The 21,007-nt window shown below is 46.5% G+C and overlaps 1 protein-coding gene across 2 annotated transcripts in view; it reads right to left on the bottom strand.

Annotated features, from left to right (window-relative positions):
• The window catches only part of SAE1 (SUMO1 activating enzyme subunit 1), a 100,218-nt gene that overhangs the window by 70,055 nt on the left and 9,156 nt on the right, over nt 1-21,007 (bottom strand). The window contains exon 1 of one of the 2 annotated variants that reach the window (XM_044257037.1): nt 16,853-17,036. The exons of the other annotated variant lie outside the window; for it this stretch is intronic. Coding sequence (XP_044112972.1) covers nt 16,853-16,950 — 98 coding nt within the window. The 5' untranslated portion in view covers nt 16,951-17,036. Of the gene's footprint in view, nt 1-16,852; nt 17,037-21,007 lie in introns of those variants that run through there. 2 annotated transcript variants of the gene reach the window in all.

Below are 21,007 nucleotides of genomic sequence, written 5' to 3' on the forward strand. Positions count from 1 at the left end.
TGAGCAAAAATAAAAATGAAATGAATGACAAATATACAAATATTTGGGAGAAGAGCAAGTACAAAAGCAGCAAGTATAAAAGACCTGAAGCGGAAGAGTTCCTGGCATGTTTCGGGGCCGGAAAGGACAGTAGCTGAAGAACAGTGAAAAAAAGGTAAGAACGGTAGGAAGTGGGTCACAGACAGAACCAGGACCAGATCACGAAGGCTCCTACAGCACTATATGTGCTGAATTTTATCTAAGCACAACAGAAAGCCTTGGCAGGGGTGGGCCGGATTCCTGGAGGGATAAGGGTGTCACAGTTAAGGCGAGAGAGAATGAAGGCTTGGACTAGTAGAGCAGCAGAAGAAAAGGTGAAAAGGGGTAGTATGAGCAAAAAAAGGGTGGCATTAAAGAGGGTGTATTTGGAAAGTGTTTGATCATCCTAGTCTATAAAGTCACAAATTTGATTGAGATTTTAAGAAAGGTAGTCAGAGGTCCAGCTATCTCAAAAAGTCTGGGGGTGCCTGGGTGGCTCAGTCAGTTAAGCGGTCTGTCTTCGGCTCAGGTCATGATCCCAGGGTCCAGGGATCAAGTCCCGCATCTTATTCCTTGCTCGGTGGGGAGTCTGCTTCTCCCTCTACCTCTGACTGCTGCTTCACCTGCTTATGGTGTCTCTCTATCAAATGGATAAACAAAATCTTAAAATTAACAAACCAGGGACGCCTGGGTGGCTCAGTTGGTTAAGCAGCTGCCTTTGGCTCAGGTCATGATCCCAGCGTCCTGGGATCGAGTCCCACATCGGGCTCCTTGCTCGGCAGGGAGCCTGCTTCTCCCTCTGCCTCTGCCTGCCTCTCTGTCTGCCTGTGCTCGCTCTCTCTCCCTCTCACAAATAAATAAATAAAATCTTTAAAAAAAAAAAAAATTAACAAACCAAAAAAGTCTGGACTTAGGGGAGCCTGGATGGCTCAGTCAGTTGGGCAACTGACTCTTGATTTCAGCTCAGGTCATGATTTCGGGGTTCTGAGACCAAAGCCTGAGAGGGCTCCATGTTCAACGAGGAATCTACTTGTCCCTTTCCCTCCCCCTCTGTTCTTCCACCACACACTCATGCATGTGTTCTAAAATACATAAAATCTTAAAAAAAAGTCTGGGGACACCTGGGTGGCTCAGCCAGTTAAGTAGCTGTCTTAGGCTCAGATCATGATCCTAAGGTCATGGGATGGAGTCCCATCCCGCTCCTTGCTCAGTGGGGAGCCCGCTTCTCCCTCTGCCTGCCATCCCCCCTACTTACACAAGCTTGCTCACTCACTCTCTCTGGCAAATAAGTGAATAAAAACTTTTTAAAAATTTATGAAATGAGTAGCTTTTCAACTTGCACTAATATTAAGGAGAACATGAAGCAGCTCTTCTAAAAATGGTTCTAATAATTATGGATACTTGCATGTAATTAGACTAGAGATCTTTAATGAGGATGGTGGCTGACAAAACAGGATGCCACACTCATCCTTCAAATCCGCAAACACTGGATTTCTTTCACTAATACAACCCAAGGGTAAAATGAGCGGGGAGGGAATATTTACAGTATTTCCCTCAAAGGCATATGTCCAGGTCTCAGCTTCTCTATTATGGCTTTTCTTCTATGGGGCCTTTCCACTGCCATCCACAGGCTAGCAGACACAAGCCTTTTGAGTGACAATTCCACTTCTCTAAAAAAGGAGGGAACCGGGAAGAGGGCTTACAAGATACAAGCAAGGTAAATAACAGAGATACTAGCAATGAGTACTTCACTCATCACAGATTTATACCAGTGAGCGGAAGGAGGAAGAAAAGCTATGTCCTTCCAGAGGAGCTCCTATCCCTCCAGAATCAGCACATTTAATAGGCCATGTTTCCAAAAAGAATACAGTACACATACCAAACCTTTTGACATCAAAAAGGTTGACTGCATTTAGCTGTACCTTCCAGATCTCTGCTGTCACTGTTAATCTGTAAGTCTTCCCTTCACCTGGACCCGACACTGCCCCACCTGGAATTCCAGGGTGCCAAGTTTCAGGGTTTCTGTCCTGCTTGGCTGCTCCACTACCTCAAAGATACAGCTGGAATAGCCCAGCTCTCCCCTGGGAAACTGTACCTTCAAACAATAGGCCTCCTAATCCCTACACCCACTAAATTCTCACCCTCTATTCTCTTCACTGTTCCTTCAGCAATAGGACACTGCCAATCACTAAATGACCTCTAGGTCTGAAGAATTAGCTCTGAATTCTGGTTCTGCCACTTCCCAACTGGGTGATCTGGACAAAATGCATAATCTCTCTAAACTTCAGTTTTTTCAGCTGTAAAATGGGGACACCAATTGTGACTTCATGTCAATTAATCCCCTTGACAACCGGTCAAAATGTGTGTGCAAACGCATCTAGCATTATCCCTGGCACATGACAGATGCTCAATGTGTATTACTTGGACTTACTGAACTTCTCAATCCCATTACCTTAATTACAAAAGGGCTCAGTGACATGCCCGAGTGGCTCAGACGGTTAGGTGTCTGACTCTTGAACTCAGCTCAGGTCTGGATCTTAGGGCTGTGAGTTCAAGGCCCACACTGGACTCCATGCTGGACTCGTAACCTACTTATAACAAGAAACAAGGGACACCTGGGTGGCTCAGTCTATTAAGCCGCTGACTTTAGGCTCAGCTCATGATCTCAAGGTCCTGGGATCTGTCGCTGGGCTCCACACTCCACAGGGATTCTGCCTGTCTCTCTCCCACTGTCCCTTCTCCTACTCGTGAGCTTTCCCTGCACACACACCCCCATCCCTGTCTCTTAAATAAATACAAATCTTTAAAAAAATAATAATAAGGGACGCCTGGGTGGCTCAGTTGGTTGGACGACTGCCTTCGGCTCAGGGTGTGATCCTGGAGTCCCGGGATCGAGTCCCGCATCGGGCTCCCAGCTCCATGGGGAGTCTGCTTCGCTCTCTGACCTTCTCCTCGCTCGTGCTCTCTCTCACTGTCTCTCTCTCTCTCTCAAATAAATAAATAAAATCTTAAAAAAAAATAATAATAATAATAACAATAGGGGTGCCTGGGTGGCTCAGTGGGTTAAGCCTCTGCCTTCAGCTCAGGTCATGATCTCAGGGTCCTGGGATGGAGCCCTGCGTCGTCAGCCTCTCTGCTCAGCAGGGAGCCTGCTCCCCCTCTATTCCTCCCTCTCTGCCTACTTGTGATCTTCCTCTGTCAAATAAATAAATTCTTTTTTAAATAAAGATTTTATTTATTTATTTGACAGAGGAAGATCACAAGTAGGCAGAGAGGGAGGCAGAGGGGAAGGGGGAGGGGGAAGCAGGCTCCCTGCTGAGCAGAGAGCCCAATGCAGGGGCTCCATCCCAGGACCATCTCCCACCTGCCAACTTTAGATCACCACATTCTACACACCTGCAATACACTCCTCCTCTCTAGGCCTAGTTGAGCTTTTCCCCAGACTTCAAAACCCAATTCAAATCCCATTTCCTCAAAAAGTCCTTCTTACCACAGCCGACTCAAGTGAGCACCCCTTCCTCTGAGCTCTTAGAGCACTGCAACCTATAAATGCCTCTGACAAAAATCACATTTAGCCATGTGGCCTCTCCACAATTCCTACATCCTATAGAACTCTAGACTCTGACTCCTTCCCTTCCCCTAAAGATTTTACTTATTTTTTCATTGCCGGGGTGGGGCGCAGGGGGGGGAGCGTGAGTGGAGGGACGGACAAGGGAGATGGAGAAACAGATTCCCTGCTCAGAAGGGAGCCCTACAGCTGGATCCCAGGGCCCCCGCCCCATTTTCTTTTTAAAGATTTTATTTATTTGAGAGAGAGAGACAGCGAGAGAGGGAATACAAGCAGGGGGAGTGGGAAAGGGAGAAGCAGGCTTCCCGCTGAGCAGGGAGCCCGACATGGGCTCCATCCCATGACCTGAACCTAAGGCAGATGCTTAAAACTGAGCCACGCAGGAGGCCCTGCTTGGGATGTTTTTTTCATTCAGCTGCCATCAACACTGAATATCATGTTTGTATTTTTAATCCTTAACTATGCTAGAGGCCCTGAGCTTACAGCTAATGTATGGCTCAATTACATGAAAAGCACTTAAAATAGGACCTGGCATACAGTCAGCACTTAGTAAATGTCAGCTAGTATTATTCATACTCTGACACAACAGTTCCCCTTCTAAGAACGAATGCTGCGGAAATCCTCCGGTGTGCACCCAGGTCATGTACTGATGTGTTCACAGCAGCAGCACCCACCCACTTCCCCCCACCCTCACAGCCACCACCATTTCTCGCCTACGGAACTACGACAGCTTTATACCTGGCCTCCTTGTTTCTACTTTAGCCCCCTACAATCTGCTACCCCCAACTCAGGAAGAGAGAGCTTTTAAATCAGATTATGCCCCTCTCCTGCTCCAACTGTTCAGTGGCTCCACCTGCAAGTTCCTTACCCAAAGCCCTGGGAACCGCTCCCATCTCAGGCTCATCGCACTCTTCCGGCTGCTTGTTTGCCTACACCCCAGCTCCCGCCTTAAAACTTGACCAGTAGTCAATTCTTAAAGTCTCAACTCACCACCTTAGAAGTCCACACTGGCCACCTAATCCCAATTTATGTCCGCACCCACTTCTATCTGGAATTACACTCTTTGTTTATATGTTCACTGCCACCTCCTTTTAAATATAAGTTCCAGAAACCATCGTATCCCTAGCATCTATGTGCTTACAACTTACTTTTACTGGAACAGTATGGAATAGACACACCAAAAGAAACCGAAGTGTCCATCACCAGAATTACATAAATCTGGTACATAATAAAATAATAATAGCTAACATACATTGAAGATTCACCACATGCTACACACTTTTTTTTTTTTAAGTTTTTATTATTTGGCAGATCACAAGTAGGCAGAGAGGCAGGCAGAGAGAGTGGGGGGTGGAGCAGGCTCTCCGCTGAGCAAAAAGAGTCTGAAGCGGGGTCGATCCCAGAACCCTGGGATCATGACCTGAGACGAAGGCAGAGGCTTTAACCCACTGAGCCACCCAGGCGCCCCATGCTACACACTCTTTCTGTGTACTGTTACATAATTCTCATGACATCTTATGAGCTGGTATCTCCTTATCCCTACTTTGCAGCTGAGAAAACAGGCACAAAGAAGTTCCCTGGGGGCGCCTGGGTGGCTCAGTGGGTTAAAGCCTCTGCCTTCGGCTCAGGTCCTGATCCCAGGGTCCTGGGATGGAGCCCCGAATGGGGCTTTCTGCTCAGCAGGGAGCCTGCTTCCCTTCCTCTCTATGCCTGCCTCTCTGCCTACTTGTGATCTCCGTCTGTCAAATAATGAAAATAAAATCTTTAAAAAAAAAAAAAAAAAAAAGAATTTCCCTAGCTTACCCAAGGACACACAGCTAGGAAGTGGCTAATAATCGGCTAGTTGATTTGGACAATAATAAGGGAGAGCGATTCAGATAGTGGGCTCTGAGGCCACACTACTCTGGTGCACACGCACCACAGAAAACAAGGTAGCCATTAGAAAGAGTAAGATAACAAAAGGTAACACTTACTGAACTCTAACTGTATGCCAAGCACTGTTCTAAGCAATGTATGTGTATTAACTCTGCCAGAAAGGGGCGCTTGTGTGGCTCAGTCGGTTGGGCATCTGCCTTGGGCTCAGGTCATGATCCCAGTGTCCTGGGATCCAGCCCCACTTCTGGCTCCATGCTGAGCAGGGAATCTGTTTCTCCCTCTCCCTCTGCCTGATGCTCCCCCTGCTTGTGTTCTCTGTGTCAAATTAAATAAATAAACAAATAAAAAATAATAATTAAAAAACCTCGGTCAGAAAGGCACTGTTAACTCTCATTTTGCAGATAAGAAAGCTGGAGTAAACGAAATGTGAGCCACCTTCCCTACCCCCACCCCACCCTCAGATGTCCATGCTCTAATCCCTGGGACCTGTGAATAAATTACTTTATCTGACAAAAGGGACTTAGGTGTAATTAAATTAAGATTCCGAAATGGGGAGGGGCGCCTGGGTGGCTCAGTTGGTTGGACAACTGCCTTCGGCTCAGGTCATGATCCCGAAGTCCCGGGATTGAGTCCCGCATCGGGCTCCCAGCTCCATGGGGAGTCTGCTTCGTTCTCTGACCTTCTCCTCGCTCATGCTCTCTCTCACTGTCTCTCTCTCAAATAAATAAGTAAAAAATCTTTAAAAAAAAAAAAAGATTCCGAAATGGGGAGATTAATCTAGATTATTACTTGAGTGGGTCCTTATAAGAGGGAGGGAGAAGAGTCAGAAGATGCTGTGCTGCTGGCTTTGGAAATGAACAGGCCACCAGCTACGGAACACAGGTGGCTTCTTCATGCTCGAAAAGTCAAGCAAAAATACTCTCCCCTAGAACCTCCACAGGGCACATGGCCCTGTTAATGCCTTGATTTTAGCCCAGTTAAACTGATTTCAGACTTTTTTTTTTTTTATAATTTCAGACTTCTGACCTCCAGAACTGCAAGATAACAAATTAAGCCACTAAGTTGGTGGTAATTGTTACAGCACCAACAGGAAACTAAGATACTGAGAACAGAGTTGTTAAAGAACAACTATTAAATGGCAAAGCAGGCATCAGCTCGGAAATACTGCTCCCAAGTCTGTACTCTTCAAGTTATACCGCCTCTCAATACCACAAAAATAAATGTAAAATCACATCGTGACAGGTTATGCAGAGAGTGCACCGGTAGCCACAATGGCAGTAATGACCAGCTACAGAGGGCTCACTAGGTTCAAACTAGGTATATTACATATATTACCTCACTGATACCTTGATTACTGGGGCACCTGGCTGGTTCAGTCAGTAGAGCACATGAGTCAAGCTCAGGATCCTGAGTTCAAGCCCCACATCGGGTATGAGGCCTACTTAAAATAAATTCAAAACAGTAACTTTGATTATGGTTCTTCAATGTTTCTTTTGGGGGAAAAAAGCATACACACCCTAAGTACTGCATACAATTTCTCACTCTAGAAGTCGAAAGGGCTCCACAGATCCCAGAGTAGGCCATCACGTTTCCATAGGAAAGGAAGGCCTAGAGTAGGGAGAAAACTGAGGCTCAGAAAAGGTGTCCAAGCTCTCACAGCTGAGTAGCCAGACTGGAACTAGAATATAGAACTGACCATAATCTATGATTTTTCCTCTTTCAATGTCTCCCTCCATGTTGTCTTGTACACAGTAGGTTCTAAATAAATATTTGATTAGGCTCTCTCATCTTTACCTTTTACTGCCACAGGAATACCTTTTAAATTTCTGAGGAGGAAGGAACCAGAGTCTTTTTTATTACAACCTTTGAATTCCCAATACATACTGCAAGTTAAGTCAAGCCAACTGAATTCCACTCATGATTAAGAATTCCTAAGACTGGGCGCCTGGGTGGCTCAGTGGGTTAAGCCGCTGCCTTTGGCTCAGGTCATGATCTCAGGGTCCTGGGATCAAGTCCCGCATCGGGCTCTCTGCTCAGCAGGGAGCCTGCTTCCCCTCTCTCTCTCTGCCTGCCTCTCCATCTACTTGTGATTTCTCTCTGTCAAATAAATAAATAAAATCTTTAAAAAAAAAAAAAAAGAATTCCTAAGACTGGGGGCGCCTGGGTGGCTCAGTGGGTTAAAGCCTCTGCCTTCGGCTCAGGTCATGATCCCAGCGTCCTGGGATCGAGCCCCACAACGGGCTCTCCGCTTGCAGGGAACCTGCTTCTTCCTCTCTCTGCCTGCTTCTCTGCCTACTTGTCATCTCTGACAAATAAATAAATAAATAAATCTTAAAAAAAAAAAAGAGAGAGAGAATTCCTAAGACTGGGGCACCTGGGTAGCTCAGTGGGTTGGAGCCTCTGCCTTTGGGTCAGGTCAAGGTCCCGGGGTCCTGGGATCGAGCCCCACATCCGGCTCTCTCCTCAGCGGGGAGCCTGCTTCCCCTTCTCTCTCTCTGCCTGCCTCTACCTACTTGTGATCTGTCAAATAAATAAAATCTTAAAAAAAAAAAAAATTCCTAAGACTGAGGCACGTGGGTGGCTCAGTGGGTTATGCCTCTGCCTTTGGCTCAGGTCATGATCTCAGGGTCCTGGAATCGAGACCCACATCAGGCTCTGGGCTCAGCAGGGAGTCTGCTTCCCCCTCCCCCTCTCTGCCTACCTCTCTGCCTACTTGTGATGTCTCTCTGTCAAATAAATAAAGTCTTTAAAAAAAAGAATTCCTAAGACTACCAAATTCACACTTGAACCACATATATCAACAGCCTAATATGTGATAGTGAGTCATGCAAAAATCTGGTTATAAGACTATTTCAGGGGGGCCTGGGTGGCTCAGTGGGTTAAAGCCTCTGCCTTCACCTCAGGTCATGATCCCAAGGTCCTGGAGTGGAGCCCCGCATCGGGCCCCCTTCTCAGCAGGGAACCTGCTTCTCCCTCTCCCCCTGCTTGTGTTCCCTCTCGCTGTGTCTCTACCAAATAAATACATAAAATCCATTAAAAAAAAAAAAAAAAGACTATTTCAAGTAGGGTAAGCACCAAGTCTTCAGGCCGGAGAGAGGTTCAGCATATTTGAGAACAGAAAGAAATCAAGAACTTGAATGAAGTGAACCAAGGAGATGCAGGCAAGATCAGACAAGGCAGGGCATGAAAGGCAATGGATTTTAAAAGCTTTGGATTTTGGGGCGCCTGTGTGGCTCAGTGGGTTAAGCCTCTGCCTTCAGCTCAGGTCATGATCTCAGGTTCCTGGGATCGAGCCCCGCATCGGGCTCTCTGCTCAGCAGGGAGCCTTCTTCCCACCCACCCCCCCGCCTGCCTCTCTGCCTCCTTGTGATCTCTCTCTCTCTCTCTGTCAAATAAAGACATAAAATCTTTAAAAAAAAAAAAAAAAGCTTTGGATTTTATTCTGAATATAAGAGGAAATCACTGGAAGGCTTTATGCAGAGAACTGGCTGTGATCTGATTTTTTTTTTTTTTCATCAATCTGGCTGTTGTATGGAGACTGGATTATACAGTCAAGAGTGGAACAGAGAACAGTTGAGGGGACTACTGAGGTGATCTGAGAGATGATGTGCGTAAGCTGGACTTAGAAATGAGGAAAGGAAGAAGAAAAAAAAAAGAAATGAAGAAAGGTTGGTCCACCTGGGTGACTCAGTCAGTTTAAGCGACTGCCTTCAGCTCAGGCCATGATACTGTAGTCCAGGGATTGAGTCCCACATTAGGCTCCCTGCTCAGCATGAAGACTGCTTCTTCCTCTGCCCCTCACCCCACTCTCATGTTCTCTCTCTCAAATAAATAAATAAATAAAATCTTTTAAAAAGGTAGGGGGGCATCTGGGTGGCTCAGTGGGTTAAAGCCTCTGCCTTCAGCTCAGGTCATGATCTCAGCGTCCTGGGATCGAGCCCCGCATCGGGCTTTCTGCTCAGCGGGGAGCCTGCTTCCCCCTCTCTCTCTCCTGCCTCTCTGCCTGCTTGTGATCTCTGTCTGTCAAATAAATAAATAAAATCTTAAAAAAAAAAAAAGAAAAGAAATGAAGAAAGGTGACTGAGATAGTATGAAGCGGAGCTGACAGGACTTGCCAACAGATGGGACATAGGAATAATGGACACAAATGAATAAAGAATGTCTAGATTTGGGACGCTTGGGTGGCTCAGTTGGTTGGGCAGCTGCCTTCGGCTCGGGTCATGATCCCGGCGTCCTGGGATCGAGTCCCACATCGGGCTCCTTGCTCTGCGGGGAGCCTGCTTCTCCCTCTGCCTCTGCCTGCCATTCTGTCTGCCTGTGTTTGCTCTCTCTCCCTCTCTCTGATAAAAATCTTTAAAAAAAAAAAAAAAAGAAATGTCTAGATTTCTAGTCAGTGCAACCAGGTAAATGATGAGGCCAAACACATTTGGCAGATCAGACCATTTTCTCCTTCAGACAGAAACTCATCTTCACTTAACTAACAGTAAAGTACTTTTCACTTAAATCTACAATCTTGCTCCATCTAACTGCCCATTCATTACATTTCCTTCAGTGTCTTCCAGAATCCAAAACAGAACTTAATACTGTTGCCCCTACAATCTTCCTCATTCTTCTGGAGTCTCCATTTGTCCCACTGATGTTTACTTTACATTTGCCTTATTTATCTCAACCTATTTCCTATGTAGCTTCCCTTCTTTTGTTGCTTATGATTTATACTCGTCAAATATTGTAGCTATAATTTACTGAGTGCTTTCTGAGCATAGGCACTATTCATGCATTATCTCATTTTTTGAGTCTTTGTTTATTAGGTAGTCTCTACACCCAAGGTAGAGCTCAGACTCACGACCCTGAGATCAAGAGTCAAGTCCCCTTCCAGCTGAGCTGGCTGGGTGCCTCCACGCATTATCTCATTTAATTCTCAACAATCTTATAATATAGATTCTATTATCTCCATCTGACAGATGAGGAAATGAAAGCACAGAGAAGGAATGTATATCCAAGGTTAAACAAGAATTTCTGCCGTTGAGATTCAAACTCCATCAACCGCTAGCAACACTACAATAAACTGGTCCTTACATGAGACGATCAGGTTTGGCCTCCACAACACAGTGAATCCTCAGTTACTATTACAGCAAATGGGTGCCTGCAGAACCAACTGAAGTTCTTTTGAACAGCAGCAGAATTGGATAATGAGTCTCTGAAAACACGGAAATTTTTTTTTTTAAGATTTTATTTATTTAGGGCACCTGGGTGGCTCAGTGGGTTAAGCCGCTGCCTTCAGCTCAGGTCATGATCTCAGCGTCCTGGGATCGAGTCCCACATCGGGCTCTCTGCTCAGCAGGGGGTCTGCTTCCCTTCCTCTCTCTCTGCCTGCCTCTCTGCCTGCTTGCGATTTCTGTCAAATAAATAAATGAAATCTTTAAAAAAAAGATTTCATTTATTTATTTGGCAGAGACACAGCGACAGAGGGAGCACAGCATGGGGAGGGAGAGAGGGAGAAACAGGCTTCCTGTGGAGCAGGGAGCCGGATGCGGGCTCAATCCCAGGACTCTGGAACCATGACCTGAGCAGAAGGCAGACGCTTAACCCCTGAGCCACCCAGGCACCCTGAACACACAGAAATTTTTGAGGTCCCTTTTTGTAAAGTCAAAACTTCAGAGTTGAAAAAGTCCTTAAAAATGTAGTCACCGGGGCGCCTGGGTGGCTCAGTGGGTTAAGCCGCTGCCTTCGGCTCAGGTCATGATCTCAGGGTCCTGGGATCGAGTCCCGCATGGGGCTCTCTGCTCAGCAGGGATCCTGCTTCCTCCTCTCTCTCTCTGCCTACTTGTGATCTCTCTCTGTCAAATAAATAAATAAAATCTTTAAAAAAAAAAAAAAATGTAGTCACCTGGGGGCGCCTGGGTGGCTCAGTGGGTTAAGCCTCTGCCTTCGGCTCAGATCATGATCTCGGGGTCCTGGGATCAAGCCCCGCATCGGGCTCTCTGCTCAGCGGGGAGCCTGCTTCTGCCTCTCTCTGCCTACTTGTGACCTCTGTCAAATAAATAAAATTAAAAATTTAAAAAAATGTAGTCACCTGGGGCACCTGGGTGGCTCAGTGGGTTGAGCCTCTGCCTTTGGCTCAGGTCATGATCTCAGGGTCCTGGGATTGAGCCCCACATCAAGCTCTCTGTTCAGTGGGGAACCTGCTCCACCACCCCCCACGCCTGTCTCTCTGCCTACTTGTGATCTCTGTCGTATAAGTAAATAAAACCTTAAAAACATGTGTATATATATATATATATATATAGTCACCCTCATCCCTCATTTTTGCAGATGTGGAACTAAGGCCAACAAAATGTGTGACTGACCCAAAGTCAAGAGAGCTGGTTAGAACTGGGAACTGAACCCAGGTTTCTTGATTTCCTATGTCTTTGCAAAGTACAGTCATTTCACCTAACAAATATATCTAAATGTCTACAAACTTGCAAGCACTAGAAACTTAGTAAGACCAGTCAAACCCCTTTTGTATCAGACATTTATAAAACGCTTGTCCTCGGACGCCTGGGTGGCTCAGTGGATTAAGCCTCTGCCTTCAGCTCAGGTCATGGTCCTGGGGTTCTGGGATAGAGTCCCACATCAGACTCGCTTGGCGGGGAGCCTGCTTCCTCCTCTCTCTCTCTGCCTGCCTACTTGTGATCTGTCAAATAAATAAATAAAATCTTAAAAAACAACAGCAACAACAACAAACCGCTTGGTCCTCATGGACCTTATCATCCACTTTCCTCTCTTGAGTCACCCTCCCCCCCTTCCTCATGCTTAGATAAGGGGAAAACAAACTACTATTGAGCGATAGAAGAATCAGATGGCCCTACCTTGGGAAAGGCAATGCAGAAACTGCTGAAGCCACATTCTGAAAACATACACAGCTCCAGCTTCAACACCCTCTTTACACTAATTTGACTGAAAAAATGAGCCCTTATTATCAAAAATGACCTGGAGGTAGGGAGGGTATGAACCTGAATTGAGTGACTTAGATTCAACTCCTACTTCTATTTGGTCCATGACCTTGGGAGTCTGTTCTGACCCTCATCCATAAAAAGGGCTATGTCCCATAGCAAGAAATGCAAAGTCACACGCTGACAGGAGCCAAGCAATTATGCCAAATGAGTGAAGTTGAACTGACAGGGAGGATCCCTAGAGAGAATGCTGTGCCATGTCAGAGGCAGTCCCTATTTAGCTCCAACCAATGTGGAAGGTCTGACTTTTCTATTCTTCAAGAGAAGACGGAAATCAGAAATTGCCAGACTGGGGCATGAGGCTGGGGTGCAGTGGGAGGGAAGAGATTCACATTTCTTTCCCAACTTTATTTTTTCTTTTTAAGATTTTACTTATTTAGGGGCGCCTGGGTGGCTCAGTGGGTTAAGCCTCTGCCTTCAGCTTAGGTCATGGTCTCAAGGTCCTGGGATCAAGCCCCGCATCAGGCTCTCTGTTCAGCAAGGAGCCTGCTTCTCTCTCTCTATCTCCCTCTGCCTACTTGTGCTTTCTCTCTGTCAAATAAATAAATAAAATCTTTAAAAAAAAAAAAAAATTTATTTATTTATTCGACAGAGACACAGCGAGAGAGGGAACACAAGGAGGGGAAGTGGGAGAGGGAGAAGCAGGTCTCCCGCTGAACAGGGAGCCCAATACGGGGCTTGATACCAAGACCCTGGGATCATGACCCAACCCGAAAGGCAGCCCAGACAACCCCCTTTTCCCAACTTCCCATGATAAAAACTTAAAACACACAGAAAATAAAAAGAATAGTTTGCATTCTGCTAGGATGTGCTATCTCTAGATGTGCTATTACCACATCTAGAAAATAATTCTCAAATATCACCTAATAGGACTGACTATTCAAATTTCCACTACTGTCTAAGATGCTTCTTTACGGGTTTTCTTTTTGAACCAGGATCCAGGTAAGGTTTACATCTTACATGTGGCTTCACCTCTTTATGCTCTTTTAATCTAGAACACTCCCTCCCCTTGTTTTTTCCATGACATTGACTTCTGGAATAGAACCAGGACAGTTGTCTTGCAAAATGTCCTACATCCTAGACATCTAATCATAACCTCAGTGTTCTTTAATTTGTTCCTCTACTCTCTGAAAGCATGATTAGGCTAAAATACAGTCAGCAGGAAAACTTCAAGGTGACACACTGAAGTTCTTACTTCACAGAAAGCACATTATTAATAATCACTTCCAAAGACAACAAACTCGTTTTTCCTTTCTTTGTTTGAATATTTCCTTGGCCTTATGGATTCTAAATGATTAAGTAATATTAAGTCCATCTATCTCTCTCTTTCTCTCTCCTTCCTTCCTTCTTTTCACTTGATTTTTAAAAGTCATCTCTATATCTAACATGCGGCTTGAACTCAGAACCCCACTATCAAGAGTGTCAATGCTCCACTAACTAAGCCAGCCAGGCACCCCAATTTTTTCCTTTTGATGCTCAAATGGTCTCAAATGTGGCCAATTCTCTAAACTTTTAAATGTTGGCAACTAATTTCAAAAAATATGAAACAGTGTATGAAAGATACCACCCAGTTTTTAACCTCTAGACCATTACTCTCCTTTCCAGTTCTGATCACCTAGATCCAGTATCACACAGAATCAGCAACAAAATGTTGCCAGAACACAATCGGCTGATTCCTAGGCCACCTTCTATTTTACAAAAGAACCCCAGACTCCAGAGTTCTCCTATTCCATCTGGAGTTTCCTTAGAGGCAAGTCAATCTGCTTTGTGGAGCCTCTTTCCGGTGGTACAGGGGAAGTCACTGCCTTCCTACTTCAGAGCTGATAGGAGCTGATGGACATGAAGGCACTTTAACAAACTCTCCAAGATTGTCTATAAATACAGATATCCAAATTAATGATAACCCCTTCCTTCCCTCCCAGGACCCTCAATCAATCTTCTTCAGGTTCTGCACTGAATTCGGTACCTCTCCACTCCCTCAGAATAACTCCCATTTCCCAAGAATTCCATACCCTGACTGATTTGTCCCATAGGCCATCTCCTCTTCAGCAGCTCCCATCCATTCTTCACTGTTCCTCAGAGGAATCATTCCTCGGACAGTTCTCTCACTACATTCCAGCTTCATCTTCACCAACTTTGCCCTACCTTAAAACCACCTGCTGCCCCCACCCTTTCCATGAGCCCTCCAAATACACTTAGGATCTCTTTCCCAACCCTTTTGGACCTCCTAACACTCAAACCTACTTCAAATATCAGTCCCTAAAACCAATCAGCCCCACCTATAATCCTCAAGCGCATTTCCACCATTTAATTCCCAATATTCCACTTTAGACCCCTTGGATCCTCAGACCAATGCTTGCTGATGCCTCACAATGCCCCCTCCAACTGCATAAAACCCCACACACCTGAAATAAGCGTGAAAACTCAGGTTCACCCCACCTCCCCCTCCACACACATTCTCTTTCACCAAAAAATTCTAGAAACTCCCACCTCTCAATCTAAATTCTCTCCACCTGCCTGCCTCCTTACCCTAGATCAATTAACTCTACTCTGGACTCACATCACATACCTCCCGACCAATCAGACCTCAACTCTGAACTCAACCATTCATGTACTTCCACTTAGACATGAATAACCATCTAAAACCTAAGTCCTGGGGCGCCTGCATGGCTCACTCAGTCGGTTAGGCATCTGCCTTCAGATTGGATCATGATCCCAGGGTCCTGGGATCAAGCCCGGCATCTGGCTCCTTGCTGGGTGGGGAGCCTGCTTCTCCCTCTCCCTCTGCAGTCCATTCCCCCAGGAGCCCCAAGAGCGATCCTTTTAAAATGCAAACCTGATGGGGCGCCTGGGGGGCTCAGTGGGTTAAGCCTCTGCCTTTGGCGCAAGTCATGATCCCAGGATCCTGGGATGGAGCCCCACATCAGGCTCTCTACTTGGCAGGGAGCCTGCTTCCTCTTCACTCTCTGCCTGCCTACTTGTGATCTCTCGCTGTGAAATAAATAAAATCTTTAAAAATAAAATAAAATAAAATGCGAACCCGATCGCTTTATTCCTAGGCTCAAACTCTCCAGGGGGTTTCCCAGAACACTGGAAATTTAAAAAGCTACTCATTTCATTCCACCACCTTGCTTCTTTCTCTCCTTTGCCAAGCAAGCTCCGGCCCCCAGGATTGTACACCAGCTGTTTTCTCTCTACACGGCTCTTTTTCCTTCACACAGGTCTGAGGCTCAATGTTACCTCTTCGGAGGCCTTTCCCGGCCTCCCTATCAAAACAGCTCTCCCACCTCAGCACCCTTTATTGACCCTGGTGTGAGGGTCAATACTCTACAGTTTTCCTCTCCCTGGCACTTGCATTACCTATTATATTATTTACGTTTATTGTTTCCCCCACCAAAATGTACCCTGCATGTAGGCAAGAAGTCCATCCAGTTCACTAATATATGTTCAGTGCCTAGAAAAGTGCTTCTGGCAGGTGCTCAATGAATATCTGATTAAAGTGATCAACTCTTTCAAAGACCTCATGTCCCCCAATAACTATTAAGTACCCAAGGTATCCCCAACCCTAGTGTCCAGTCCTCTCAAGACACACCCCCGTTCCTAAGAATAAGAACCTCTTCGGGTAGCTAGAGCCCCTAGGCTCTCCGGGCCTCTCAAGATTCTCAGTAGAGGGCGCCTGGGTGGCTCAGTGGGTTGAAGCCTTCGGCTTAGGTCATGATCCCAGGGTCCTGGGATCGAGCCCCCCATCCGGCTCTCTGCTCAGCAGGGAGCCTGCTTCCTCCTCTCTCTCTCTCTGCCTGCCTCTCTGCCTGCTTGTGATCTCTGTCAAATAAATAAATAAAATCTTTAAAAAAAAAAAAAAGATTCTCAGTAGAAATAACTTGCTCCAAAACTCCTCAAAAAACATTCATTCTTTCCGGTTGGCCCATCCTTTCGAAGCCACAAGAATGTAAGCTCGCCCGTGTTCGGTGGGTAGTCTCCCCAGCGTTCAGCAGAGAATAGGTTCCCACAATCTCCGAATGAATGAACTACGCCCCCACTTCATCCTTCCCTTGCACCCTCCTACTCCCCAAGCGCTCACCACCACCACTCCCTTCGGGCGTCTGCGTCCCTGAGTTTGAGTCTTCCTGATCCCTCAGGACTCCCCCACCGCCGCTTCCAGAGGCTTCCCTCGGAACGACCCTCCCCACCACCCTGAGAGGCCCCCGCTTTCCACATCTTCCAGAAACACCCCTAACCAACCCCTCCAGTTCTCTCAAGAAGGCCGCCCTCCCCGGGCACGTAATTCCCGCCTCCTCGCTTCATATCAGATCCTCCGGCTCCATGAGGGCCGCGAACGCCTCAGGCCAGACGCCCCCTCCAGACCCTCAGCCCCACAAGCCGCTCTGGCCCTGACCGTTTCTGGGCCTCCAATCCCCACAGACGGATTTGCCGGTCATACTGCGCCGCCTCCTCCTCGCTGATGCCGCCGCCAGCCTCCTCCTTCTCCACCATGGCGCCGGCTCTAGCTGCCTGCACTCGGGTCCTGCCCACGGCAACCACCCACCGGCCCCACGCGCCGCCAACCGCCACCGGCCGCGCGCCCGGGCCGCCTCTGCGCCTGCGCCAGGGACCGCGCCGGCGCAGGACCTCCTCCACGGCCCGCCCCGCCCCGCCCCTAGAGCCCAGGACAACGTGGACCTCCCTAGCCTCAAAGGCGGGCCAGCGGGACTGTCAGTCACGTGATGGGGCTTCAGCCAATTCTGGCCCCAAAATGGCGCGGTTTAACAACCCGAGACAACAGATACGCAAATGTAGCTTTATGGGGCTATTAATTCAGCAAATATTTATCTAACACCTGCTGAAATCCCAGCATTGGGGGTGTTTTGAAATAGAGCAGCGAATAAAATAGACAAAGCCCTGTCCTCATGGAGCTTACGTTCTGTTGAGGGGAGCCCAAAGAAGAATGGAAATCAGGCCGTGATAAATGCTGCGGAGAAAAATAAAGGCAGATACGGACCTTCAGGGTTGCAGGAGTGGTCAGAGAGTAGGTCTCTCAGAGAAAGTGATACTGAAGAGAGATTTGAAGGGATCGAATAAACAAGGATAACTAGGAGGTGGAGCATTTCCAGTCAGGGCAAAGAGCACGTGCAAAGGCCCTGAAGCTAGAATGTACTAGCATAGTCGAGGAACTATGGAGAGGGCAAGGTGTCTGGAGCAGAGAGAGAAGGACAGGTTGTAAGAGGTGAAATCGTAGATGAAGCAAGTGGTACATCCAGTAGGGCCTTGTAGGCTAGTATTAGCTTACACCTCTTTTCCTCAGGCAGTCTTTTTATTATCCATTCAACAAATACTTACTGAGCATTTATGTGTCAACAATTGATCTCAGTGCTAGGCTCGGTAGAGCCCTGTAAAAAAGAAGTAACTGCTTTCCCACAGAGTTAAAATGGGCTTTGCCCAAGTTCTTTCTCTAATCCTTATGAGAAGACTTAGGTTTTGTTTTGGTTTTTTTTTAGATTTTATTTATTTATTTATTCGACAGACAGAGATCTCAAGTAGGCGCAGAGGCAGGCAGAGAGAGATAGGAGGAAACAGGCTCCCCACCTAGCAGAGAGAGCCTGACGAGGGCCTCTGGGACCATGACCTGAGCAGAAGGCAGAGCTTTAACCCACTGAGCCACCCAGGTGCCCCTAGAATTTTTTTTGTTTTTTTTTTTAATTTTCTTTAAAGATTTTATTTATTTATTTGACAGACAGAGATCACAAATAGGCAGAGAGGCAGGCGGAGGGGGGGGGAAGCAGGCTCCCTGCTGAGCAGAGCGCCAGATGGGGGGCTTCATTCCAGGACCCTGGGATCATGACCTGAGCTGAAGACAGAGGCTCTAACCCACTGAGCTACACAGGTGCCCCCCCCCACACACGCCCCTAGGTTTTTTGTTACTATTATTTCACAGCTGAGGGGTCTAATGTCCAGGAAAGTTAAGTATTAGTAGCCTGAACAAAGTCTTACCTTAGAAATAGTGAAACTGGGATTCAAACTCAGGTGGTGTGGTTCACATACTTCATTGGAGGTATACTGCTGGAGGTATATTAAGCTTCTACCATGTGCTCCGATCTTGCCCCTGAGGTACATACTCTATGAACCTCAAAGATGGATATTTCATCCCCTTTCACAGACCACAACTTTGGGGCTCAGAAAGGGGTAGGAATTCATCCAAGATCACAATATCACTCAAAAAAAAAATGTTTGGCCAATGCTTACTCTTGGTTATAGATGTGAACAAATCATGTAAAAAATTAGAGACTTAACAATAAATAGTTATTATCTCTTATGGTTTCTGTGGGTCTGGAATTCAGAGCAGCTTATCTGGGCTGTTCTGGCACAAGGTCTTTCATGAGCATGGGGTCAGATGTCAGCTGGGGCTACAGTCATCTGATGGCTTGTGATGAAAGATCCCTTTCAGAGGTGACTCACTCCTTATGGCTGGCAAGTTGACATGGGCTGGCGGCTGGGAGCCTCAGTTCCACTCCACGTGGGCACAACCACCAGGCTTTTGGAGTGTCCTCATCACATGGGGGCTGGCTTCCCCCAAACTGAGTGATCCATGAGAGCAAGGTGAGAGCAGCAATGTCTTTTTTTTTTTTTTTTTAACATTTCATTTATTTATTTGAGAAAGAGCATGAGGAGGGGGAGCAGCAGAGGAAGAAGCTGACTCTCTGCGGAGCAGGGAGCCCAGTGCTGGACTGGACCCCAGGATCCCGGATCATGACCTGAGCCGATAGCAGACACTTACCAAATGAGTCACCCCATCAATGTCTTTTATAACTCAGCCTTGGAAGTCACACACTGCCACTTCTGTAAAATCCCATGGATCATACACAGTTGTATTCATTATAGGAGAGGACAATACAAGGACATCAATATGGTGAACAAAAGAAACATGGATCTGCCCTGTGTTGTGCTGACCAGCTAATAAGGAAGACAGTAAGTATTTTACCAGCAAAGGAATTATTCACTAAATAGTCTTGAAAAATATCTACCATATCCCTACCATGTTTTTTACTTTGTGCCAGGCCCCAGGGATACAATAATGATAAAAATGGACATACCTCTGCTTTAAGGACAGTCATAATCCAGTGGGAGAGATAAAACAGCCATATAAATATAAATAGAAACTTTGTGAAGTGCTGTGAAGGAAAAGAAGAAAGAGCTATGACAGTGTTTGACTTCATGCTGGAGTCAGAAAAAGGATATTCTGAGAATGTAAACTTTCTGCTGAGCTTTACAGAGTCAATAAAGTTCAAATAACAAAACATGGGAAGAACCCCAGGTGGGAAGGATGGCTGCACCTGCTGTGACCCAGAATTTAAGCTCATTCTCTCTCTCTCTCTCTTTTTCTAATGATTTTATTTATTTATCTGATAGAGACAAACAAGGAGGGGGCCCAGAAAGAAAGGGAGAAGAAGGCTGACCCCTGGGCAGGGAGCCCATAGAAGGGCTCAATCCCAGGACCCTGTGATCATGACCTGAGCCAAAGGCGGACACTTAACTGCTTAACCAACTAAGCCACCTAGGCACCTCTCATTCTTTCTGACTCTGCCTCCTTGAGGGTATCTCCTTGACCCTTACTCCTCCACCGCACACACTCTGTGGGAGGTTTAAAACAGGCCCACAAATCTGGGGCACCTGGCTGGCTCTGTTGGTAGAGCATGCGGCTCTTGATCTGGAGGTCATGAGTTCAAGCCCCACATTGTGCCTCAAGCTTACTGAAAAAATAAAAAATAAAACACGCCCACAAATCCTTTGATATTCTTCAATCCTTTGGTATTCTTCAACGATATTGAGTTGGGGGAATCAAAATCCCCGTCCTTGAATCTGTACTCTATGACGGCTTGGAAGGAATAAACACTGAACCAATTTCTCCATCCAGGCCTTAAGAAACACACAGCTTGGGGCGCCTGGGTGGTTCAGTCAATTAAGCATCTCCCTTTGGCTTGGGTCATGATCCCAGGGTCCTGGGATTGTGTCCCTCATTGGGCTCCTTGCTCAGTGGGGAGCTTGCTTCTCCTTCTGCCTGACTCTCCCTCTCCTGGTTCTTTCTCTCTGACAAATAAATAAATAACATCTTTTAAAAAAAGAAAAGAAAGAAATGAGATCATGAATGATTTTTTTTAAATACGGAGAATTTGGGGCTCCTGGGTGGCTCAGTGGGTTAAAGCCTCTGCCTTCGGCTCAGGTCATGATCCCAGGGTCCTGGGATGAGCCCCGCATTGGGCTGTCTGCTCAGCGGGGTGCCTGCTTCCTCCTCTCTCTCTCTGCCTGCCTCTCTGCCTACTTGTGATCTCTGCCCATCAAATAAATAAATTAAATCTTTTAAAATAAATAAATAAATAAATAAATACTGAGAATCTATAAGGATTTTATTTATTTGACAGAGATCACAAGTAGCAGACAGGCAGGCAGAGGGAGAGGAGAAAGCAGGCTCCTTGCTGAGCAGAGAGCCCAGTGCAGGGCTTGATCCCAGCACCCTGATCCCAGGACCTGAACCTAAGGCAGAGGCTCAACCCACTGA

The sequence above is a fragment of the Neovison vison genome, chromosome 7 (assembly GCF_020171115.1).
Source record: "Neovison vison isolate M4711 chromosome 7, ASM_NN_V1, whole genome shotgun sequence".
NCBI classification, from domain to species: Eukaryota; Metazoa; Chordata; class Mammalia; order Carnivora; family Mustelidae; genus Neogale; species Neogale vison.